The 27,839-nt window shown below is 39.1% G+C and overlaps 1 protein-coding gene across 1 annotated transcript; it reads left to right on the top strand.

Moving 5' to 3' along the window:
• Positions 1-745: 745 nt before the first annotated feature.
• On the top strand, positions 746-12,024 carry LOC308686311 (uncharacterized protein; the record flags this gene model as incomplete). The annotated part of the gene is made up of 5 exons (XM_081394709.1): positions 746-1,049; positions 4,275-4,526; positions 6,753-7,450; positions 7,605-7,810; positions 8,357-12,024. The coding sequence occupies 5 exons, from the start codon at positions 746-748 to the stop codon at positions 10,083-10,085; spliced, it is 3,189 nt and encodes a 1,062-aa protein (XP_081250835.1). The 3' UTR covers positions 10,086-12,024.
• Between the last annotated feature and the right edge of the window lie 15,815 nt (positions 12,025-27,839).

The following is a 27,839-nucleotide window of genomic DNA, read 5'->3' as shown; positions in this document are numbered from 1 at the left end:
GATTGTACCCTCTGTTTGCAAGACAGTAGAGAGAAGTTTTTTTAGTGTTTTGTGATTAAGTAACAAAGGAAGTCACAAAATGGTTAGAAGGAATGCTAGGCTGATACCCACGACAGAGAAAGGTGGATTAGCTAGCCCGTTATGGACAGACAATGAGTTTAAGTCCTTGTTAGGAGAATGCATGGACTCAATCGTGACTGAGGAAGTCAGATTGAATTTAACAAAGAAATTTGGCATTGATGCAGTCAAAGTTTGTTCAATTGAAGATTGTAAGAAGGTACTAGGAGCAAGTATTCGCAAGAACGATATGAAAGCTATTATCTGTTGTTACCGAGAATTTAGCTTATCCATTGCACAAGAACAAGCTCGTTGTATTGCTACGTTAAACGATCAGAACAAACAATTGCAGACTCACATGTCCTGTCTCAAGACAAAGGTGGGCCATAACAAAGCCTCAACCAAATGTGATTTAGAAGACCAACAGTCAGATGAAAGCTATCCTGATTTACAGTCTTTTGATAGTATAGAGGACAATGTCAATGCAGATGTAAATGCAGTTGAAGTGTGCGTAGCCAGACAAAAGCCTCAGGGAAAAGGTGTTGATACAGTTCCATGTGCAACCCCCATATTGCAGCCACAAGCAATCAAAACATCTTTAGGTCCTAAAGAGATTGAGAGAATTGCTGAAAGTTTGCCATCAGTGCAAAGAAATTTTTCTAAGTTTAGAAGAGCATTGATCAGCAAAATGCGGCTCTATGATATGACTCTAGCTGAAGTCACCCAGCTAATATCACAGATCTTGACTGAGTCAGAATTCAATGATTTTGAAAGTGCTGTAAATAATTCTGAACTGCAACAGGCCAGTAAAGATGAATTAAGAGAGGAAGTTGTTAAAGTGTTAAAGAACATTGTTGGACCGAAAGTGGACTGGTCAAAGCTCACTAATTGTGTACAGAAGAAGGATGAAACTGTTTGTGAGTACACAGAACGATTCTGTCAGATCGCTGCCGTTTACAGCGGAATTGCCGACACTCCAGAGAAAGTGTTAGGTCATAATGGTCCTCTAGTTCGCACATGGTCCGATGGTCTTTTGTCAGAACATAGAAATGCATTGCCTTTCTTAGATCTTACATGGTCAAATAGAACCCTGCAAGACAACTTGGACAGTTTAGCTATTTGGGAAAGAGACTTTGATGTCAAGGCAAGAGTAAAAATTGCAGCAGCATCCTTTAAGGTTAACTCAGAGAAGCCAAAGAAACGCAAAAGTCCTAGAGAAGCCAGTTGTTCTTACTGTGGCAAGCACGGACATTTTGGAAAAGAATGTCGAAAAAATAAAAATAACTTAAGACAAGTTAACAATGTTATGCAGCTCTTACTACATTTGTTTGCAACTTTGAAGCAACCCCTCCCCTCGTCACTGGACTCGTGGGTAAGCTTTTTGAGGTGTTAACAATTTGGGCTGTGATTGCTTAATCTCCCCAGTAACTTACAACAAAGATGAAAGACTTATTTTTGTTTAATAGAACAAAAGAAAAGTGACTGTCACAGTCTTTGTTTGGGGGACATTCAGAAAACTCACAGCCTTAAAATGTTATACCACAGAATATTGCAGTTAGACAACCATCCTCTGTTAATGATGTTTATTAGGACTGATGTTTCACTGGAGAATGGAGATGTGCCAATTTTCTCACACACTGTACAGTGTGCACACAACAGGGACAGAATAGGACACGGTTCAGTGAGGGCCCTGGAAAGAACTGACGCAACAGGCGTCGGGGGGCCAATCCAGGGTGAAGACACTACCTCATAGGCCTTTCCCCATTTAGTCCATCCTTACCTCACTGGTCCATAGGTGTCAAATCAATTAAGAAATAGGGAAAGAATGAAACGACAACAGTAGACTCTGAAAACGATAGAACCATAGTGTTTAAACTGCTACAACCGTAGTGTTTTGAAGAAATACTGCTCTGTTTTGTTTTCTTTCTTCCTCTGTGCAGATAAACACTTGATGGCTGTTCCAAAAATCCATATGCAATGGCGTCTCACCTGCATATGAAGCCACAACCTCAAGAAGACAACTACACCCATTGCTGAACGAGCCAATCACAAAAGAAAAAAGAAAAAAATACACAACGCAGAGATAAAGAACCTTCAGTCATCCATCGATATGATCAAGACTACAAGCCTGCACCATTATCTGAGTGCTGCACCGGGTTAATGTCAAGTTAACCAACAAGCAATTTTGATCTTTCAACAAAATTACACCTCAGATGACTGAAGATAATTCTTCATGGTTTAGAAACTTGTTCACGAGAAAATTAGTTCCAACCATAAAAGAAAATGAAAAATACACAGCGCAGAGACACCACGGACCCTAATCGCATGTTCGTTTCTGTGTCAACATGCAATTACAGAAAATCAACACAGAACATGTGCGACTTATGGAAGAATGAAGTCCATGCATGAATACTGCTGGTCTGCCGTTTCTTTGTTTTATTGTGTTGCAGGTATGTGTGTATGCCATGATGTATGCCATGAGTCATCAGAGCGACTCTACATGACAAATGGACTCTACAGGAAACAGACTTCACAGCTATTCAGGCGCCATGGACTTTCAAGACTTCCACTCTTATGCTACATGGTTTTCTGTGTAATCATGTGACATTTTACACCCTGCGTCGCAGGTGTCAACAGTTATGGTTTTGAGAAGAACTATGACACTCATGTAAATCAAGGACACAACACAGAGCAAGTTATATGTGCCTGTAACTTACACAAGTTACAAGAATGAACATATGTGATGTGCCTGTAACTTACACCAGTTACAAGAATTAACTTTATGTGTTTAAATTTGTATTTTGTGAGAGTTTTTAAGAACTCTCAAACGGGGGACTGAAGAATCCAAATTTAAGAATATGTTTAAGATCTGCTGATCTTACTTCCTTACATAACATCACATGAAAAACTAAGGTGAATTACACTGTATTGGGCATTCAAGGTGAACATGATGGCATCAATTTACTGATCAGAAGTCAGCTTTAAGTCAGCTGTCTAAACATTGTAATAGTCAGGGGTTTTGTTAGCCTTTGATCTTCCAACTAAGAGTTGGACTGTGTGTGAATGTTACCTAGTCTTAGTTCTCGGGACCATTTGTGTTTATAACATTTGGGGAAGTCAGTTGGGGGCAATTACCTCTATTGTCTTTAGATGATTAGATTTAGTGGTTACCTCTAAGGCTGTGTGTATGTTTAGCACCTTTAAAGACAGCCCACTGAAAGGCCTATAAAGAAACCATGTGAAGTATGTTAGTTAGAATGATTTGGGAAGAACTGCAGCCGCGTACAGCGAAGTCCTCAATAAAGAATAACTTTGTTTGAACGTGATCCCCAACGTCTCCTGGTCTCTTGCTTCGACGAAGAAAAAGTTTTCAACAAACCCTTCCTGCAAAGCTACAGGACTGTGGAAAGTACTGACATTCAATTCATTTATAATTTATTTATGATTTAACTTTTATTAACTAATTCAAATCAATGGTGTAACGACCCTTTGCGTTGAAAACGGCTTTTGTCCAGGTACACTTGCGCATAGTTTTCCAGGGAGCTTTGCAGGAAGGTTTTCTTCGAGACGTTCCCACAGTTCTTCTGTGTCAAGTTTCATATGAAAGTCCACACCCTCCACTAGTTTGTCCTTTATATATTTAAAAAAAAATCCGAAAATGTTTGTCATCAATTGATTGTTTTCTAAGTTTCGTCAACCTTATATTCAATCGCTCTTGTTGTCTAATTATCCGCATCTCTTGCTTTGGAAACGGTTGTCTCCTGAGGAGGAACTTCCCGTCTTCTGTCTTCGTCGTTTCTTGGCTTCTTTATTTTCTTCTCTGCTTTTTCTCTTTTCTGAAGATTTGCTACAAATAAATCATCCAAATTAATCTCAAGCTTGTTTGTTCTAGTTTTTTCTTTGCCCAGGGAATTTACAATGGAAGTACACTCATCACAATTCCTGACAATGTGCAAGTGTGTTTGATATATGGACCAAGTTTTCAGACCCAGCGCTGTCGATTCCCCCTGTCACGCACGGGTACTAGCTTCAGCCCAGCCGGGCTTGGGCCCTCATAATAATAATATTCACCCTTTCAAGACTTATTAGGGCACAAAGAACACAAGCAAACCAGAACAGAATAGTTTCGGTTTCTAAATTAGATCTAGCTCTAAAAAAAACCCAACACAGATTTTCTACCCTTTCTCCAGCTCATACACCCTCATACTCTCATGCAGAGGACATTGAGGTGTCTGTGTTCTCGTGTGAGGACTCGATCTCGTCTGTGTTCCCAGACTTCGGGAGATCATGTGGAGTCCTCTTCTGTCCAGTGCCCGGTTGGCATCCACCCAGAACTATTCATATCACTCATCCTCAGCTCTGTATTTATATCCTGGTCGCCCGCCTGCTGGTGTCTCGAGTTTCATCTGTTCAACCTGCCTTCAATAAACTGTTTGCTTGCATTTGGATCTACAACTCTCCTTCTGACAGTAAGTACATTTTTCAACAGTTTTAAAAATTAAAGAATAGCAACAAAACCTCAGTTTGCTACTGTTCATGATCTCAGTGAAAGTACTGAAGTCTGCCCTGATACATCTGGGGCCTGTTTCAGAAAGGAGGTTAAGTGAAAACTCTGAGTATGTTAACCCTGAAATGAGGGAAACTCTGGGTTTTCTGTTTCAGAATGGGAGGTATGTTAAACCTGAGAAAGCAGAGTAAGTCAAGCCCGTTTCTGAAAGAGAGGTAACTTATACTCAGAGTCAGTTACCATGGTGACTTACTCTGTGAACCTAACCTGGTCAGGAGCAACTTTTCTTCGGTAAACCCAGAGTTTCTATCGGTCTCCTCCCCTTTTTTTTAAAGAGGAATTCTTTATTCATTCATTCTTTCAGTACATTTTTATTAATAAAATTAATCTTTTATTAATAAATAAAATTTAGCTATTTTTAATGCAATTTTTTTTGAAGATGAAGTCTATATAACTCCTTAACTGGCAACTGAAAATACAGTAGATTAGAGTTACATAATGTGGTTCTGAACAAATTCTACAGAATTAAACTGTGGCTTTACTGGAAATCACTGAACTGTTCATCTGTGCACCAGAAGTTGCTGGACCGTCCTCCTGCTGTTCTTCCACACTCTGGGGGCGGGGAGAGATGAGAATACCCGTTTATACTCAGATTTAAACTTAGATTCTGTAGGCTACTCCACATAAAAATGTGAAATAATCAGAATGTGTAGATTGTTTGATGTGTAAACACATAATATTAACATTACCTCTGTAGGCCTCTAAAATAGCCTATATAAAAAATAACACATATGTAAACCTCTTACATGTTATGAGGCCCTTGGATCTTCGGGACTGGCTCTGAAGTCCCTCCAGGAATTCCCTCAGCTGTAAATGCTGCTGCACTGCTAGACACTGGATGCTATTTAGTTATTTAATATGTCACATGTAAAGTCAGGCCTACACCCATGATGTGCTCAAGCCTTACTTGACTGAATTATGTTTTTATATTTAATCTTCAGCTGCTGCCATGTTCTTCTAATACAGGATTGCTCCTACATGAACATTAAAATGAGGTTTAATAACACACTGTTCTTCCAGTTTCACCTCTGATATTATAACAGTTGGGTAAGTTACTTGTATTACTAACTACAAATGACATCTTCAACAGTGTAATTAGATTAATGTAATAATGACTATCTTTAGAAAGTATTGGTCTACTAAATCAACCTCAACCACTTGAACAATACAAGGAGAGACAAGAAACTGCACTTTTAATGCTTTCAAATAAACAATATACAGTTGCATGAATTATTCTTGAATTGACCAAAGTGTGTAGAGGGAGAAGGTTACATTAAAAATATACCTTTTAAAAATGTATGTTAAATATACAGAATTGTTCTATAGTCTAATGCAATTGCATCAGATTTTACTTTAAATTACAGATGAATTAAGAGTAATCCCTTTAATTAAATTACAGTATTAATGTTCTAATACTGTAAAATTACAGTAATAATGTTCGTACTGGTGAGAAATATGAAGACCTCTTTGTGTCTGGCGCTGTTGCCATGGTGACTCGTAATATCTGTGCTCCACTGATAATGGCTTTTTATAGTTGTGGTGCACGCGCTTAACTCAGAGTCAGTCAACTCAGAGTTGATTGAACTAACTCATTTCAGCTGTTCTGAAACCAGAAACTCAGAGTTTCCCATCTCAGGGTAAGTCAACTCAGAGTTGGTTGAACCTCCTTATTGAAACGGGCCCCAGGTCTGCCGACACTCTCAGGGTTTTGTTTTTGTTTTTTAGATAAACTTCCAAGAATCTTCAGGACTTCATCTGGATTTTCTTAAATGTCAAACATCACAGTATATTCTTTATATCCACCATTGCTGATTTGAACTGTTTTTTTTTTTTTGACTCCGTTTATTCTCCTGTCTACTTTATCTCTTTATTGTGCTTCAAATTCTTATCTGTATTTCTGACTAGTTTATTTTTCCTACTTGGTTTCCTACTATAGACTTTTCTAATTGTTGTCTGAGTACAGTACTCTAGTTGTACTATTTTGCGAATCGTGAATGATTTTGTGTCTATGTGGCTCAGAGCAAAATGTACAATCTGTAGAATTAAATAACATCAGACATGCATTACTGTAATCTTTAGATGATATATTGTGCCATTTGAATAAATATGTAATTTTCTCTCTTCACAGACCCTGCTCTAATCATGGAGGCAGCAGATGTGTTATGTGATGCGCTCTTCCACTGGCTGGAGAACCGAAAAGAATGTGCAGAAGAGCTGAAGAAACTGGCGCAAAAGCTGAAAGATGTTCATCAGGGCAGCAACATCTCTCTGGGGGTCGGAGCTGCCGCAACTGTGGGCGCAATATCTGGAGCAGTGATTGCAAGAGATAAGGCCAGCCCTCTAGAGACTGCTGCAGCAGCTCTAGGGGGCACTCTAGGGGGCGCTGCAGTCAGTGCCATTTCCACATGGGTAGAGAAATTAATCGCCAGCAGACCCTTTAAAAAAGCTTCTGAATTAATTAAGAAAGATGAGAAGGTTGGCACGAAAATTCAGAAGCTACTGCGAGATCTGAAGGACAGGTGTGGAGAAACACTGAAGGTCAGGTGTGCAGAAACACTGAAGGACAGGTGTGCTGAAGCGCTGCTCGGGACTCATGCTGATGAGCTGGACTGTGAGATGGCCACTCTACTGATGTCGGCTCTGGCCAGAAGGAGTAATACTCACGTACCCCTAGACTTGCTCAGAGATTTCAACAGGGCCACGTTCTTTCGTCACATTGACTTTATTTGCCACGCTCTGGGCGCCGTTAATTTTTTAGTGTCGGCCAAAGAAATGATGAAGAACATCGAACTCATTGGCATTAAAGCTGCTGAAGCAGGATCAGAGGTATCAGCTTTCTTTCCTCAAGCATCCCATTTTAAGAAACTTTTGGTATTGAAATTCTCTTGCAGTGACTATTCAAGAGTAGAAAATGAAATATTCACTGCATTGCTCTTATGTTAGACTGATTTTGGGATTGTGTCTTTTCTTCTATGAACAGGGTGCGACTGGTTTCGGCATCTCTCTGTACGACCTGATTGTGAAGAGTAAAGCACTAGTAAAGGGCAATCAGGTCACGGAGGCCCGCAAGATCTTACGGGATTTAGCCAGGGAAATACGGGACGGCCGACGAAAGCTAAAGGGACAGCTGGATGCAATGCACCAATGTAACGTGTCGCTGGCTAATAAACAGTCCACGCATCCGAGGTACTGATGTACATTTTTTGTTTATTGAAGAGACACCGTAAAAACTAGACACAAAAGGAAAACAAACCATAATTTTACACACAACACCACTACGGACACAAAACCAAACATAATATACAAAACATTAACACTTTTACCGTATTCGCCTGGTAAGCAGCAGTAGATTAAGTCAGGAGCACTAACGTGTGTCTGAATTCACCTCTCATCATTCAGCTGACGCTAACACGTCCAGGTGGAATAAATCAGCACGGGTCACATGACACTCAACTTAAATAAGCTAAATAATAATAATACAGTACAAATGTCAAACCAAATTATGAAATTATCACAATACACATAAATACACATTTAAACTATAAAGTAGAAAAAAAAAAACATTAAGCACCGAAATCACCAAGATGTCATAACCCACAGCTGACCTTCCAGCGTCAGCTACAAGTATGATATATATGTATATTTTTTGTATTTGTCTGAGATTGTACAGTACTGCAATAATGAAGGTCTGAGGTAACTGACTGACTGACTGTACAACTTTTCTCATTACAGAGAAATCATCCAAAAATTCTTGCAAATGAAGAGGATCATCGAGAACTTGGGGGGATATTCTCTTAGCATGACTGTAAAGGGACAGAGAGTAATTGATTATATCAAAGGAACATATACAGACAACACAGTTCTCTCCTGGCTTCAGGAATTACCTCATCAGATTGAATTTGTGAATCTTCTACGATTTTTCCAGGAGAGGTTGACCGATACTGAGTATTTAACAACGTCTGTCAGAGGTCACATACACATTGTGTTTGTGGCTCATGGCAGTATTGATGACCAGTTAATGCCAGCCGGTGTTCTGGTGCCCACAGATAACATCAGAGACACCATTCTCTACTCTCCGTGGAACTGCGCTATTGACGGCGATGCTGCGTGTGCAATTGCTCAGGGTTTCATTCAAGTGGCAGACAGAGAGTTTTACAACAACAGAAGTACGCCTGACTATGAGCCGAACCCTTTGCCAGATCACTGGAACAACATGCGAGAATCTCTCCACGACATCCCAGTGATCCTTCTATTCCCTGTGACCCCTGAAGATGGAGCATGGGCCCTTTTTCAGCAGTTTTGGATGAATAGAGTGGAACTAGAAGACCGTGCTATTATTCCATATCTTGTCCCAAAATGTTTGGTAAATGCATTCGGAGAGATCCCCCTGTACATGCTCATATTTGTGACATCATTTTTACTCATGTTCTATGGTAAAACAGCTACTGTGCACCTGGCGGCTGGTTTGGGCCGAGGCAGAGGAACTCCAAGTTCAGAAGAGAGGGAAAGACAAGAGAGGGAAAGACAAGAGAGGGAAAGACAAGAGAGGGAAAGACAAGAGTGGGAAAGACAAGAGAGGGAAAGACAAGAGAGGGAAAGACAAGAGAGGGAAAGACAAGAGAGGGAAAGACAAGAGAGGGAAAGACAAGAGAGGGAAAGACAAGAGAGGGAAAGACAAGAGAGGGAAAGACAAGAGAGGGAAAGACAACAGAGGGAAAAACCAGCGTGGTTCAGACCAAAGAGGGAAAGACAAGCGTGGGAAAGACAAGTGAAGGAAAGACAAGAGAGGGAAAGACAAGAGAAGGAAAGACAAGAGAGGGAAAGACAAGCGAGGGAAAGACAAGAGAAGGAAAGACAAGAGAGGGAAAGACAACAGAAGGAAAGACAAGAGAGGGAAAGACAACAGAAGGAAAGACAAGAGAGGGAAAGACAAGAGAGGGAAAGACAAGAGAGGGAAAGACAAGAGAGGGAAAGACAAGAGAGGGAAAGACAAGAGAGGGAAAGACAAGAGAGGGAAAGACAACAGAGGGAAAAACCAGCGTGGTTCAGACCAAAGAGGGAAAGACAAGCGTGGGAAAGACAAGTGAAGGAAAGACAAGAGAGGGAAAGACAAGAGAAGGAAAGACAAGAGAGGGAAAGACAAGCGAGGGAAAGACAAGAGAAGGAAAGACAAGAGAGGGAAAGACAAGAGAGGGAAAGACAAGAGAGGGAAAGACAAGAGAGGGAAAGACAAGAGAGGGAAAGACAAGAGAGGGAAAGACAACAGAGGGAAAGACAAGAGAGGGAAAGACAAGAGAGGGAAAGACAAGAGAGGGAAAGACAAGAGTGGTTAAGAAAAAAGGGGCGAACACAGTATGCCTACACAAGAGATGGAACCTGGATGTCTGTGAAGATGGATAACAGGAACGTGGACTCTGAGTTATACAGAGCCTTTAGATCATTGTTTAACACAAACCTCTAGATAAATCAGCTGAACGGCCTCTGGGTCAGTCCTGATATGTAGTAAACAGCTGGAGAGCGACCCGTGTGTCTATATATATCTAAAATATATAGTTCTAAAAAATCATTCTCGGTATTCAAGAATATGAGAGTTCACACCACAACTATAGCGATAACGCTATAGAGAAACAATATCATTGGAATCACTTTCAGAAAGATTTGATCATCTGATGAACGATAAAAACATTGGCAGCCAATCAGAATCCAGCGTGCTGTAACGAGCTCAAGCATTTAAAGAGACAGACAAGCTTATAATAAACAGAACGATATCGCCCGCTGGTGTAGACGCTGATATAGTTACAGTTATCGTTCTTGGTCTGAACAGGCCCTTACACCCTTCTATGACAACAATTATACACTAACAAACTAATTATAAATCATTTGCAAACTATTAGTTTATTCATAGATTATTAATAGTATCGCTAACACATTAACAGACTATACACAAATAGTGAGTTCTTCATTCATTGTTACTGTAATAAACCGTTTTTTTTTATTAGCTCAATGTAAAGACTTAGATAATGTTTTTTTTATCCTCTGTTAAGAACTTGTATCTGATGTATTTTAAACCATATATTAAATGAGTTGTTAATATTCATCAAAACATTAAGAAGTCATTAAATCACGGTAAATAAATGCTCTCGTATAAAGGGAATTGATGCAAATTTAAGGCTTGATTAGTGTCTATAGAAACACTTTTCATGGAATAATGAATAATAACGGTAGGTTTAAAGCTCATAATTATGTCCTCTTTTTATTCCTTTAATTACATTTGAAATCAATTTTAATCAATGTCTTATTCTTTGTTTTTCTTATTTCTTATTCTTATTACATTATTTGTTGTAAATCGTTTCTTAAAGCACGTTGAATTACCATTGTGTATGAAGTGTGCTATATTAACAAACTTGTCTTGCCTTGACTTTTGTGTGACTTAATCTAAAGTGTGAAATATTTAGCCCAATAAAACATTTATTAAGTGTAGCCCAGATGGGATTTTATATGCGAATAGAAATACAGACCGCAAGGGGTTAAAAAGTTGGTTTTAAGCTACTAGCATTCACATGCGTTTTTACACCCTAACTTGCTTGTGCTAAAATACCCACTTATTTTTATTTTATTGTTTTCTGATTGGGTAAATTACAGCGTTGATAATTCATGAGGGGGCGGGGCTTGAGAGAAGTGAGCGCATTTGCAGCTATGCGAGGTGAAAGTGAAAGGAACTTGCAATCCTTTCTTGATAAAGTACACCCAGTTAATATGGATGACCAATCGTTGTGCTTTTCTGGGATGCTTGTCTAATGGTTTGAAGGTACATTTTCTGTTTTTTTATGTTTAATATTGTCTGTATTCAATATAGCTAACTACTGAGGTAAATGCTAATCGCGAATTGCATGTTAGCATACATTTAGTGACTGTTAAAGTGTGTGTAGTGATGGCAAAATGAGGCTTCCTGAACCACTGAGACCTCGCAGCCCATTGCTTCAGCCAAAGGTTCATTACTCGAAGCTTCATTCAACATTGCTTACTAGTGACACCTAGCTACTGTGCAAAGAAATAGCAGACAAATTAATTCATTCTGAACCCGTTTTTATTCAAGTAGAGGTAACTGCAGGCTGGAGCAATGGGCGTGCCAGGAGGTCGGAAAGGAATGGGGCGTGCCTGGAGGAATGGGGCGTGCCGTAAGGTCTTTACAATTGGACGCGAAAGCTTCCTGATCCGCACAACAGCGAGCCATAAACTTAAAGGGATAGTTCACTTTGAAATTAATTTTTGATATGTTTTAGCTTACCTCAAGGGCATCCAAGATGTAGGTGTCTTTGTTTCCGCAGTAGTTTCAATTTTGATATTTTAAGGTCAAACCGTTCTTGTCTGTCAGTCATATAATGCAGGTCGATGGTCATTGTCTCAAAACACAAGCACAGAGTCCAAATTAAAACAATTCCCCATCGTCCAAATGAAACAATTCCCCATCATAAGTACACATTGACGGCCTAAGACACGAAACGAGCGGTTTGTGTGAGAAAACGAACAGTATTTATATCGTTGTTATCTCTTGAAAACAGCACACGTCCAAATGATCTGACGGCGCGGGCGGGTATAGATATATACATAGATGTCGCCTTGGCTACTGCAGTTCATTGGAACGAAACCGTAGCCAAGGCGACATCTATGTATATATCTATACCCGCCCGCGCCGTCAGATCATTTGGACGTGTGCTGTTTTCAAGAGATAACAACGATATAAATACTGTTCGTTTTCTCACACAAACCGCTCGTTTCGTGTCTTAGGCCATCAATGTGTACTTATGATGGGGAATTGTTTCATTTGGACGTGGGGAATTGTTTTAATTTGGACTCTGTGCTTGTGTTTTGAGACAATGACCATCGACCTGCATTATATGACTGACAGACAAGAACGGTTTGACCTTAAAATATCAAAATTGAAACTACTGCGGAAACAAAGACACCTACATCTTGGATGCCCTTGAGGTAAGCTAAAACATATCAAAAATTAATTTCAAAGTGAACTATCGCTTTAATCACTATTGGCCAACAAATAATTATACAAGACCAAATACATTTATTTCACTGTAAAATTAGCAATAATGATATTGGGAATACATTCAAAAGTATGTTTCCTTCGAAACCTTCTGTATGGCGCGGGTTACATGACGTCATCATCACCGCGACTTTTTTAGGATCAATCATTAAAAAACATTCATATTGTTTGTGATAAATGCACTTTTTGTAACACGTCACTTGAAGATATTGAACATTTATTTTTGTTTTGCCCTTTTTCTATTTCTTTTTGGACTGACTTTAAAATAGATATGACGAATTTGTCTTAATTTAGAACCTCATGACATTTTACTTTGTTTCCAAAACCCATATTTTTCTGAAAAACAAAATTATATAATTACATTTTGGCGAAGTTTTATATTCATAAGACAAAAATAACTCAAAAGAAACCCTCCTATATTACCTTTTATAACACTGATCTCACAGTATACTTTTAAACCCTTTCACACATGAGATCGCAAAACAAAAAGTTTTAGAAAATATCTAGAACTGCCTTGATATTTTTGTATTTATTTGTATTATGTTCATTTTATACTTCAGTTGTTATTGTTATTCTCTGGTTTACACATTTTGAGCTGTATTTACAATGCCTTGTATTCATCTTTTTTTATTGCATTATACTTGAAATCTCTGTACTTGAACAAAATAATAATAAAAAAAATAATAATTTTTTAAAAATGATTATTTTAAAGATAAAAATGTCTCCTAACACTATTAAAGTCATACTAGTTTTGTACTTTCATTTAAAGTACATACAAACTAAAAGTAATGTTATTTGTATAATTGTACAGCAAATGTTTTTGCTGTATAAAGGCATACATGTTTGATCAAACACTCACCATATAATTATAAAATGAAGTAAAACGGTTTAATAAACTTCTTTTAAGTGACATTAATCAATTAAGCAAAACAAACACCATTTTATCCAAAAATCATTTATTTAGTTGTCATTTTTACAATTAATTTTTTGAAACGTCAACTGAATTTGTCATCAAAGGCTTGTGTTCTATAAGTCATAACTCATTCCTTCACTGATTCACACTATAATAGCAGTCCATAGAACAGAAGCCATCAAACTCTCTCTCTGAACAGAACGCAGTGAAGACCCGCTTCTGTCCACTGCCGCAATATCCAGTGGTGCTTTTGTAGAGGAATCCACAGGCATCACACCTGGTGAGCTTAAGCTCCACCCTATATTCCTCCCTCACATCCGGATTGACTGACTTCCAGTCAACGATAAAAGAAAAAATTAATTTTTAATGCAAAAAAATGAATTTAATATATTAGCTTAACTTGTTCATTTCATAAAGTAATACTTATACATACTGTCCAGCCAAGCAAAGTGAGCTTTTTTAAGAAAACCTGGATGGTGGACTGTTTCATTAAACTTTTTGCACACTAGTGACAGAGTGTGAAAGGCTTTGTCTCCTTCTTCATAAGCAACATCAAGAAGAATGTGACTGAGCACCTCTGGTGGTAGCTGGAAATAAAAATATGGAAAAACTATTTTAAAACATTACTTACATTTTTTTTTAAAGAAATAATATTCAACAGTACATCAGCAAGGCCTCCTGTTGGGTCCATGGCTGAAGAGAGAGAGAGAGATTACAAAATGCTAAAATGTCATTTCTTTAAATTTATATTATAATTAGAATTTACCCTGAGTCTTCAAGTAGCAGTACACACCACCATTTCCTTATTCTTGACATATTAGCCTTGAAAAAAAAAAAAAAAAAACATTACTACAGTGTTTAAAATTCTGTTTTTATACTGGCTTGCAAACCAAATGTGTTGAACAAAGATTTGAAGACTCACCTCTGAAAAGTCAAAAGCCACCCCCAGAGAAATGTACAGGCCATACTGACATTCAAAGGCTACTTGTTTAGACCTTTTTTTATTTGGTTTCTAAATTAAACTGAAGTTACTGTCATATAAAAACTCACCATGAGCACAAAGACTCAGAGAAATGCTGCATTGGAATCTCCTGGATAAGGTTTGCAAGCAAATCAAGAAATGGAAAAAAGCAAGTAAGCAAGAATTTTTATTTAATTGATTTAAAGATTTAATTAATTAAATTGTGTGCTAGAAGAATAAGTGATGATTCAAAAACTTACTGGAAGGTCCTTACAGGAGATCTCAGTCCAATGGCCAGGAATGACAGTCTGAGCAACCCTCCTATTAAGTGATTTTTAGAAATTGAGAAATTATGTTGAAATTCAAAATCAACAAAACACACCCCTATTCAAAAGGTATCTCACCCCTATCTTTATAACTCTGCTGCTAAACTTACGAACACACTATACAACAGTCCCCCATTTTGATTGTGTACGCCCCTTACTATTGATTGGTTATAAGTATTTTGGTACTTTCAATGTTAATAAACTTAAATGACATCATATAATTCACATCAGACATCATTAACACAAGAACACAAGGACTTTTTGGCTTGTGCTCTGTTGGAAGGGCTCTGCTGCTGACCCAGTGTCTCACCTGTCTCGTGTCTTGTGATTTCTTTTTTTTTTTTTGCTGTTTTAAGTGATTGAGTCCGCATTCTCTTTGTGGCAAAATGAAGTTCAGCGTTGGCATGTTACTTTGGCTGGCTGTGTGCCTTCTCAGTGGTTTAATCGCCGAAGTATGGAGTTTATATGGAAACGCCGGAATCCTTACCTACACGCGGGACCAGCTGTTAGACACTCAATCAAACCGGAGGACTCTGGTCTGGAGCCGCTGGTCAAGTCTCCGCAACTCAAAAACATCGGAACGCGAAAAGGGACTAAAATAAAGAAAAGAGGATCAAGAGGAGGAGTGAGAGAAAGACAGAGGAGGCGCGGCAGCAGACATCCCCTACCGGTAATAACTTTCTCTAATGTTCGCTCTTTGAGCAACAAGATGAATGAACTGATCGCTAAAGTTCAATATGATAATGAGTTCCGACAGAGTAATCTCATCTGTTTTACGGAGAGCTGGTTGAAAGAGGAGACGTCAGACCCCAACTTGCCGGGTTATACAATTATTCGGGCTGATAGAGACATTAATTCGTCTCGGAAATCTATTGGCGGTGGTTTGTGTGTCTATATGGACACACGCTGGGCTACCCAGTACACCGTCCGGGAACGTGTGTGTACACATGACTACGAAATCCTGGTTGTCTCATTTCGCCCCTTTTATCTCCCGAGGGAGTTTGGACAGATCACTATCATATTGGCCTATGTACCTGGGCCGGACTTTGTGGGAGCTGCAGCCAGGATAGCAGAGAGCTACAACACCGCCCTGTCCCGTGCAGTCAGTCAACCCGTCCTGTTACTCGAGGACTACCCTACTTCCACGTTACAGGGCTAAGCTGAGGCGGGAAAAGACTGTGATTAAGGAAATTAAGATCTGGACTGAGGAGATGAAATGCGAGCTGGAGACTACTGACTGGTTATTTCTTAACTCATGTGACACACCTCATGAACTAATTGACACTTTTACATCCTATCTGTTGTTTAATGAAAGTAAAATCATTCAAACTAAAATTGTTAGAATATTTCCTAATAACAATATATGGATGTCTAGTGATCTTAAGGAATGTATTCGTGAGAAAAAAACATGCTTTTAAAAATGGTAATATTGAGTTACTCAAGGAAAAAAGAAGCGAACTAAGATCGAAACTGAGCAAAGCAAAAATAGAATATAAGGATAAAGTTGAATGTCAGTATTTCTCAGGAAATGCCAAGAAAGCATGGGAAGGTTTAAATGTGATGATGGGTCGGGAAACTAAGCAAAACCGTGGCCTGAGAGGGAGAGTTTTAAAAGAAAATGTCCATGAACTAAAAGGTATTGTGCTGGAGTTATTCCAGTACTTGCTTAATTCTTTAACAATGCCCAAATTATGGAAAATATCCTATATTGTGCCTATCCCTAAAAAAACCTGGAGCCACTGAACTAAAAGATTTCAGGCCCATTGCCCTTACTTCCATCTTAGGAAAATGTTTTGAGGGAGTTATAAGCAAACATATTACAGCATCAGTTTCTAACAGCTTAGATCATCTCCAGTATGTTTCACACCCTGGCAAAGCAGCTTCAAGCCCCCCCCCACCTTGCTAGGGCCCAGTTTATCGATTTTACATCTGCCTTTAACAGCATGCAGATCCACATCTTGCTGCAGAGACTTATCGATATAGGAGTAAATGGTGGTATTATCCACCCTGTAAGGGACTTCCTCTCTGACCGCCCTCAACAGGTTCTGGTTAATAATACTCGGTCTGACATCCTTGTGCTTAACACTGGCGCCCCGCAAGGGACTATTCTATCCCCATTACTCTTCTCCATTTATACAAACGAATTCCAATTAGACCTGGAAAATTTTCGGTTGTATGCAGATGATATGACCCTGGTTGCTTTATTAAAGAGGGGGGACATAGTCGGAGAGGAAGTATATAGAGCACATGTGTCATCTCTCCAGAAATGGTGCGATGAAAGTTCCTTAGAGATAAATGTAACAAAAACACAGGAACTTGTCTTTCATGAAAAGGACCCTTATAATTAGGGGACAAATTTTAGGGGACAACATTTTCGGTGAAAACACAGACTACATTTTTAAAACCTGTAACCAGACAAGACTTTTGTCCTCAGTGAGTGTGCGAGCATGTCTGCTCAGGAATGGTATCGTGAAGCTAGGTCATCTAATGGATAAAGATGGATGGAAATCTGTCGAAAATATTAAGGAAGTGACTGGTTTACGATCACAGAGACTTGTTTCAAAAATGACGGAGGAAATCTCTCTGGCAGTACAAAGAACTTATGGAGAAAGTATAGCAACAGGACAAATGTCAAATCAGAATGACATGATAGTTTTTCCAAGGATCAAGATTTCGTCACTAATGTGTGATGAGAATGAAGGGGAGGTTGCCGATTCTATCTTGAATTTACAGACACCTCAACTGGAGTATCTGGATTGTGCTTCGAAGAAGGCACTTTACCACACAGCAGTTAAGGTGATACACCAGAGGTCACTGAAGAGACAAAAAGCTTCCAGATGGCTAGAGTTGTTGGGACCAGACTTCCTTGTTAAAAACAGGTGGAGGACCCTGTACAAACTCCCTGTAGAAAAGCGAACTGGTGATCCGCAGTGGAGGATCATACACGGGGCGATAGCTACGGACAGGCATGTGGCACACCTGAACCCAGCAGTGGGGGGGCAGTGTAGGTTTTGTGGTGAGGGTGAAGATCTAGAGCATCTGTTTTTAAAATGCAATTGATTAAATGATTTGTTTGAATTACTTGCAGCTTGGTTTCAGGGGTTTGCAGAAGAATTTTCAGACAAAATATTTATAGGAGGGTTGAAATATAGATTTTTATTAAGAAGGAGAGTATGTTTATTGAATTATCTAATAGGGACAGCAAAATTGGCCATATGGAAAACAAGAAAGAACAAGGGCCTAGAGTTGGCAGCAACAAATTCTAGAGTAATGTGTGTGAGTCTGGTGGCAGCAAGATTGAGGATGGAATTTACATATTACAGTCTCACAAATAATGTACCTGCTTTTTATGAAATCTGGTGTATCAATGAGGTTCTATGTGTTGTACATGATGATCAATTGGTCTTAGGTTTTAAAAATTTTTTTTATTTTTTTTATTTTTTTGAATATTACATTTTATTATTATTATTATTGTGAATGAGATATAAATGATGTCTAAATAAAAGTTGTTTAATCCTCTCTCTCTCTCTCTCTCTCTCTCTCTCTCTCTCTCTCTCTCTCGTGCTGCGTGCCTCACATGTCCTCTTTTTCATGGCTGCTGCGTCTCCCTTTTTAATCCGTTTGGAAACCGCATCTCAATTGCCGCCCCAGCTCTCCTCCTCTCACACCAATTCCACTCAATAGGGTATATGTCGAACGTCGCATGACGAAACCGGAAACCTGGTCTCATCGCATCCGCTTGTCATAGAAAGTGTTAACAGCCGTATGAACTGATGCCGATATCTATGGAATTTTAAGGTAATCAGCTAACCTACCTATCTCACTTTGTTATTGGCTTTTTATTCTATTTAAATATCTAAACGTTAGTGTGAAGATTTTTTTTTTTTTTTACTTTTAAATATCGATCTTCACATGCGAGGGACATTGGTTATGATCATCTTTGCTCGCTCCTTTTAAGTTATCTTGAGTAAAATAGTAAAAAAATGCATGAAGCACATACAAAAGACCTGAACCGGAAGCGATGCGTTCTGTTTTCCGGTTTCGTAATGCGGCGTTCGACAGATGCTGCGTTCCAGTCCACTTTTAGACACGCACTTGCAAACTTCCCTAAGCACTTCCCCTCGGGGGAATCCCTGCCGCCATTTTGAAGTGCGTTCCACTTCGTGAAGTGGACGAGGGAAGTTTATATGGACAGACCCTCGTTCCCTCGATTTTGACCGAGGGAGCGAGTCTGCTTCAAATGTACACTTCAGGCACCTATATGTCCCACAATGCAACACGATTGTGACGTCACCGCATATCTCGTCTAATCACCACCACACAAACAACTCTATGATATATTAATTATAATTTTTTTTAAATTTAAAACAACCCAAACACACCTATAAACATTTGGATGCTGCATTAAACAAATTCTTAAAGGGAAAAAAATGTAAATAATAAATCAACTCCACAGCTGATTCCAAGTGATCAAGGGCTTAGGACGTTCCAGTTCAGCCCATTGCAGTTTCCGCCAGTAGTGGGCACTCGCAATGACGTACATCCGAGTGAACGAGAGGAAGGGAAGTTAGCAAGTGAAGGGCATGACAATTTTGGACTGGAACGCAGCCATATACCCTATTGCCCCGATCGGCCATAACACACGGGGAAAACTGGAACCGGCCTGGTGTTGCACCGGAAGTGCTCCCCCGTAACAACAACTCCCGTGCGAAAGGTTCCGGCTCCGGTCACCCCGTGACAGTACCATCTTATCAACTACCTATACACATCTTCTCTTTGAGCTTGTTTGGTACTTTTCCATCCTCACAGAACTCTTGACCTAATTTAATCTGATTTATCCTGTTCTGACTGAGACACAGAAATACAGACTTTTACATGAGGCAAAGGAAAATCTCCAACACAAACCCAAACATTTGGACTTAATAAAACGCAGTTTTGGAGATACTTACAGCTGAGACACATTTTAATGGGGGGGGTTTGGTTCTAGTAGTCAAGGTCCACCAGAAGATAATTTTTTATCAATAATTCTAGAAGCATGAGTTAGAGGACATGAGGCATCAGTATATTTTAGATGGATAATGGAGAAAGTAGGTTATAGTTTCCATTCTGCTACTAATATAGTCTGGAGCAAGGATTTGAATGTCTCAATTAGTGATGAGGATTGGACCAAAATATGCAAAAATTGTAAAGTAATGTCGAGGAATTTGGGAGTATGACTTATACAGTTTAAAATACTGAATCGTTTTTATTGGACCCCGATCAGGTTATTTAGGCTTGGCCTGAAGGACTCGGCCGAATGCTGGCGATGTGAGAGAGAGGACGGAGACCTGATACAAGCTCTGTGGTCCCGTTCTAAAATACAAGAATTTTGGTCTAAGGTCCATAACTATATTCAAAGAGGTGTCAGAGCGTTGCTTTCCATTTTGTCCAGGTTTATATGTCCTTGGAGACCCATCTTTTTAAGCCCGGATGTAGAGACAACTGAATGGATTCAAATAAGTATTATGATTGGGAGACAAATTATAATGAGAAGCTGGCGGCTGCCATCTTTTCAAGAATGAGTTACAGAATTGGGCAAAGTTTGCGCTTATGAAGGAACAGCATACAGATTACTTGATAAAAATGAGGTCTAAAGGATAAAGTAGGGCAGATATCTGACATTTATTGCGGGTATAAGATGATGATGGGGAGACACAATATAAGAGTTGCTTTAATGTATACGGTGAATAACTCTTTGACATAGCTATTTTAATTTAAGTATTATTTTTTGCACATTTATTTATGTATTTGTATTATTTATATATATTTGCTGTGTTTTTTCTTTTTTTCTTTTCTTGCAGATGTATTGTAGCAATCTTCATGCAACTGTACTGACACTATATGGGCGGGGTATATGGGTGGGGTATATGGGCGGGGTATATGGGTGGGTAATTTGGGAGGATACAATTATGTTTGGAGAATAAATGTACTGTTTTGTCAATCCGAAAGAGAAAATAAAAAGTGTGAATCATATAAAAAAGAGGTTGTACAGTGCTGCAATATTAAAAACGCAAACGATAATGAATGTCTGAAGGTAACTTACTCGCTGTACAGCTTTTCTCATTACAGTGAAATCATCCAAAAATTGTTCAGACTGAAGAGGATCATCCAGAACTTGGGGGGATATTCTCTCAGCATGACTGAAGATGGACAGAACATAATGGACTATATCATGGGAACATGTACAGACAACACAGTTCTCTCCTGGCTTCAGGGATTAACTCATCAGATTGAATTTGTGAATCTTGTACGATTTCTTCTGGAGAGGTTGAGTCACATTCCTGAGGATTTGACAAAGCCTGGCGGAGATCACATCGACATTGTGTTTGTGGCTCATGGCAGAATTGTCGATGAGTTTATGCCAGCAGGAGGACTGGTGCCCGCACCTAACATCAGAGACACCATTCTCTACTCTCCGTGGAACTGCAGAATTGACTCCAACTCTGCATATGCAATTGCTCATTCGGGTTTCATTCGAGTGACAAACAGACAGTTTTACATCTCTCCGGCTGAGGTTGACAATATGGTTTACTGTGAGCCGGACCCTTTGCCAGATCACTGGAATGGCATGCGAAGATCTCTCCACAACATCCCAGGGATCCTTCTAGCCCCTGTGACCCCTGAAGAAGAAGCATGGACCCTTTTTCACCAGTTTTGGATGAATAGAATGGAAAGAGAAGACCGTGTTATTATTCCATATCTTGTCCCACAACATCAGGTAAATGCATTCGGAGAGATCCCCCTGTACATGCTCATATTTGTGACATCTTTTTTACTCATGCTGTCTAATAAAACAGCTACTGTGCACCTGGCTGCTTGTTTGGGCCGTGGCAGAAGTCCATTAAGGCCAGAAGAGTGGCGAACACAGTATGCCTACACAAGTGATGGAACGGTTATGACTGTGAACATGGGTAACAGGAACGTGGACTCTGTGTTATACAGAGCCTTTAGATCATTATTTGACACTAACCGTAGATAAATCAGCTGAACGGCCTCTGGGTCAGTCCTGATGTGTAGTAAACACAGGGCTGGAGAGCGACCCGGAGCGGGGCAGTTTAATGACCAAGACCAGACCATTGTTTTCATGTTTAAAAGAACTTATATTAAAGAAGTGACAGTTCAGGTCTTTCTATCCCATCATATTTACCACTGACATGTTTCAACAGCAACATGAAGATATATAACAAATTACATACAGAGTATTGTGCTATGATAATTACAACTGTAACATTATGGAAAAATGTTTGGTTTCCAAAAAAAAAAAAAAAAACTTTTACTTTTCTATTTCCAATTCAATTAAATTCACATTTATTTTTTCAATAATTACTAATCTACTATTAAAAATCTGCATTATATACTGTAATTATATTAATAACTTTAATCATCATACGTTTTTTTTATCCATTAATTTGTGTCTTAAGGCCCGTTCACACCAAGGATGATAACTATAAAGTATATAGAACTTTATAAAAATCATTCTCAATATTAAAGAATATGAGAGTTCACACCACAACTATAACGATAACGATATAGAGAAACAATATCGTTGGATAATATCGCAATATCACTTTCAGAACGATTTTATCATCTGATGAATGATAAAAACATTGGCAGCCAATCAGAATCCATCGTGCTGTAACGAGCTCGAGCATTTAAAGAGACAGACAAGCTTATAATAATCAGAGCGATATCGCCCGCTGGTGTAGACGCTGATATAGTTATAGTTATTGTTCTTGGTGTGAGCGGACCCTTCCACCCTTCCATGATAACACTTATACAATAACAAACTAATTATAAATCATTTGCAAACTATTAGTTTATTCATAGATTATTAATAGTATCGCTAACACATAAACAGACTATACACAAATAGTGAGTTCTTCATTCATTGTTACTGTAATAAACAAATTTTTAATTAGCTCATATGTAAAGACTTAGATAATGGGTTTTCATCCTTTGTTAAGAACTTGAATCTGATGTATTTTAAACCATATATTAAATGAGTTGTTAATATTCATCAAAACATTAAGAAGTCATTAACTCACGGTAAATAAATGCTCTTATATAAAGGGAATTGATGCAAATTTAAGGCTTGATTAGTGTCTATAGAAACACTTTACATGGAATAATGAATAATAACGGTAGGTTTAAAGATCATAATCATGTCCTCTTTTTATTCCTTTAATTACATTTGAAATCAATTGTAATCAATGTCTTATTCTTAGTTTTTCTTATTTCTTATTCTTATTACATTATTTGTTGTAAACCCTTTTTACGTAAAGCACGTTGAATTACCATTGTGTATGAAGTGTGTTATATTAATAAACTCGTCTTGCCTTGACTTTTGTGTGACTTAATCTAAAGTGTGAAATATTTAGCCCAATAAAACATTTATTAACGATAAAACATAACTGATTTATTTATTATTAAAATGGCTTGACAGAAAGAAACATCACACAGCCATTGGAATTTGTATAATATACAACACACACACACACACACACACACACACTCTCTCTCTCTCTCACAAACACACACACGCTCACGCACTCTCACACTCTCTCTCTCTCTCTCTCACACACACACACACTCTCTCACAAACACACACACGCTCACGCACTCTCACACTCTCTCTCTCACACACACACACACTCTCTCTCACAAACACACACACGCTCACGCACTCTCACACTCTCTCACACTCTCTCTCTCTCTCTCTCACAAACACACACACGCTCACGCACTCTCACACTCTCTCACACTCTCTCTCTCACACACACACACACTCTCTCTCACAAACACACACACGCTCACGCACTCTCACACTCTCTCACACTCTCTCTCTCACACACACACACACACACTCTCTCTCACAAACACACACACGCTCACGCACTCTCACACTCTCTCACACTCTCTCTCTCTCTCTCTCACTAGGGTGACCACCTGCTAATAAGCCCAAGGGGGGACAAGGGGTATGTTTCTGAGGGACAATGTGGGACACTGCCTGGCGCGGCGGTGCCCCCACCCCACGGGCAGACTCACTGATAGTGGTTTACCCATTTCTAGCACATACCACCTTACATGGTATATTAATAATGCCCTATTCCCCTAAACATGTGTAATTGCTGATGTATGCTCATGAATAGGCCAACCATTGTGTATTTTTTTTCTAAATAAAGATTCATAATATTTTGAACATTCAATGAATTGACAGATGCACTTCCACTTACAATTTACTATTTAATTTTATTTATTTTTCATTACAATTTATTCACTTTAAATAAATTATAATATAAAATTATAGGATTAACAGGAATTGTAGTTGCTCAACACTACAGGAACAGTAAAAAACAAATTTATTTAAAAAAAAATACGATTGACATCGTAGCCTATTCCCCTCCATGTCCGACTGAGAAGGACGTTTTGCAAAGGTCACAAAAAGCCCTCTCGGTATCCCCCTCAACACCTTTCAGCCACAAATATTCATTTTCCCAGTCTTTCTTGTACCCACACCTTCTCTTTTTAATTGATGATGGCGGTGCCTCTCAGACTCAGTCTCTTTCTCCATTTTTCGAATTGGAAAGCGCGCATCTAAAAGTTCCTTCCCATTGTGTCTGGTATGCACGTGCGTGCGCTGTCATGACAACAACGAAAAAGTTGACGACAACCTAGTCAGCAGTTCAACTGAGGGGTGGGTGTGGCAACAGTAGCGTGCTGAACTGTCAAGTAATGTTCGTTTGTCTGCTTGGGGCTCGAGGATATAGAGCGACCAACTGTTTTTTTTTAGCAAGCATAGATTATGCGTGACACGGTCTCAATTTGCGGGACGCATGAATTGGGCTTCAAACGCTGTGCGCGCACGCGCTACGCGGGACGGGTGGTCACCCTATCTCTCACACACACACACACACACACACTCTCTCTCACAAACACACACACGCTCACGCACTCTCACACTCTCTCACACTTATGGCGGCAAATCAATGCCAATAATAAACGAGCGCACAACTGATGCGGGCGCGCGCGGTAAATGACATACGCGAGAGGATAACAGATCTACACGCGAAGAAACGGGAACTCGCGAGCTCATTCAAACCCTGCGCGCGCGCATGACATCATCTCTGCACGCAATACAAGCCCTCGCGTGCGCGCATGATCATTCCCCACGCGCTCGCGCTTGATCTGCTCTCGCCTGCTGCTTTTGCTCGCTCGAACACTTTTATTTTTGGCAGTCGAGGGGCGGGACTTACTGTTTTAATAACCTCAAATGTCATTGGTTACTTTCCCCCTTTTCCAGAAGTCAGTTGCGATTGGACGCCTGTCCAATGACTCGTAATTCACTTGACTTGAGACATGAGACATCACTTCATTTGTTTTATTTATTGTGTGTAATGTGATTTAATGCATTGTTAGATACTTTATTAACAGAAAGTCTTATTGCATTGTGTCGTTAAAAGATATTTAGGCTACAGACTATGATGCATTTCCATGGTTATTAGCATTGCAAATTGACCCAAATTTGTATACATTTTTACATTTTATATTTATAACACTGTGATTTGTGATATTGGCATTAAAATATCTAAAATAAATTGGAGAAAAATGGGAATGTAAAGTCATACAGGTGAAACTCGAAAAATTAGAATAAGTTCATGTGCAAAAGTTTATTTATTTCAGTAATTCAACTTACAAGGTGAAACTAATATATAGACTTGTTACATGCAAAGTGAGATATTTCAAGCCTTTATTTGTTATAATTTTGATGATTATGGCTTACAGTTTATGAAAACCTTTTCACAATATTCTAATTTTGAATTTGTTTCTATTTTTGAACTTTTGCACGATGTTCTAACTTTTCGAGTTTCACCTGTATTTGCTGTATATCACCACTACATTACCACTATACTCTCATTCACCACTATTTACGTTTACCCAACCAAAATTATATTAGTTCTGTGAACCTCAGAAATGTAAAACGTGACCATTAAATAGTTGCAAATATAACAAGGGCTTTGGGTGAAAGATACATTACTTGTTTATCAATATTCAAGAGTTGTTGTGTAAGCTTTTGTTATCATCCTGTGTATTACTATTATGTCCATTTTGAGTGGTTTATTATATTTTCTATTAAATGTAAAAGGGATTCTGGCTTCTCAAGTTAAGATACAGTACACAGCATAAATGATTACACCCCTCTGAAACCCAACAAATTCAGAATTTTTTCTTTATCTAGGGCTTTTTTTTTTTTTGAAGATATGTTATGTTCAGATGGGGTGTAATCATTTATACGGTGTACTGTACTTGCCTCGTACTTTCTCTTATTAGGTTATTAGCTTACAAAAAGTTAGATGGTTAAGATCACTATATAATATTTTAATATCTAATTTGCTGGGTTTAATTTTGTTCCTCTATATTTTGTAGCAAATTCTGAAAAGGCATTTGTAAGCTAATTCATGCTGTGTACTGTATCTTAACTTTGAGAAGCCAGAACCCCTTTTGCATTTAATAGAAAACATAATTAACCACTTATATAAAAATTTATAAAAGATTTGGTCAATTTGCAATGCTAATAACCATGGAAATGCATCATAGTCTGTAGCCTAAATATCTTTTAACGACACAATGCAATAAGACTTTCTGTTAATAAAGTATCTAACAATGCATTAAATCACATTACACACAATAAATAAAACAAATGAAGTGATGTCTCATGTCTCAAGTCAAGTGAATTACGAGTCATTGGACAGGCGTCCAATCGCAACTGACTTCTGGAAAAGGGGAAAAGTAACCAATGACATTTGAGGTTATTAAAACAGTAAGTCCCGCCCCTCGACTGCCAAAAATAAAAGTGTTCGAGCGAGCAAAAGCAGCAGGCGAGAGCAGATCAAGCGCGAGCGCGTGGGGAATGATCATGCGCGCACGCGAGGGCTTGTATTGCGTGCAGAGATGATGTCATGCGCGCGCGCAGGGTTTGAATGAGCTCGCGAGTTCCCGTTTCTTCGCGTGTAGATCTGTTATCCTCTCGCGTATGTCATTTACCGCGCGCGCCCGCATCAGTTGTGCGCTCGTTTATTATTGGCATTGATTTGCCGCCATACACACTCTCTCTCTCTCTCACACACACACACACACACACACACACACACACACACACACACACACACACACACACTCTCTCTCTCTCTCTCTCTCACACACACACACACACACACTCTCTCTCACAAACACACACGCTCACGCACTCTCACTCTCTCTCTCTCTCACACACACACACACTCTCTCTCACAAACACACACACGCTCACGCACTCTCACACTCTCTCTCTCTCTCTCACACACACACACACACTCTCTCTCACAAACACACACACGCTCACGCACTCTCACTCTCTCTCTCTCACAAACACACACACGCTCACACACGCTCACGCACTCTCACACTCTCTCACTCTCTCTCTCTCTCTCACACACACACACACACACACACACACACACACACACACACACACACACACACACACACACACACTCTCTCTCTCTCTCACAAACACACACACGCTCACACACGCTCACGCATTCTCACACTCTCTCACACTCTCTCTCTCTCTCTCACACACACACACACACACTCTCTCTCACAAACACACACACACGCTCACGCACTCTCACTCTCTCTCTCTCTCACACACACACACAAACACAGCGCGGGCGGCAACTCAAACTTATAAACCGCTCATTAACACAAAACTCAGAATATACACAAAAATAACCACATTCAAACACATTAAGTGACTCAATCCAGCATTGCAACATGTCATCCACCGATACCAAAATCTTGACTTCATCTATTATATTTCAACACTTTATAACAGATCTATATTATGCATCATACCTGTCTCGATCAAGTCCAAAGCG

This window comes from Scardinius erythrophthalmus (assembly GCF_964197995.2).
Source record: "Scardinius erythrophthalmus genome assembly, contig: HAP1_SCAFFOLD_124, whole genome shotgun sequence".
In the NCBI taxonomy this organism is placed as follows: Eukaryota; Metazoa; Chordata; class Actinopteri; order Cypriniformes; family Leuciscidae; genus Scardinius; species Scardinius erythrophthalmus.
Note: the sequence above shows the minus strand (reverse complement) of the source record. Positions and strands in the feature narration are given on the sequence as shown.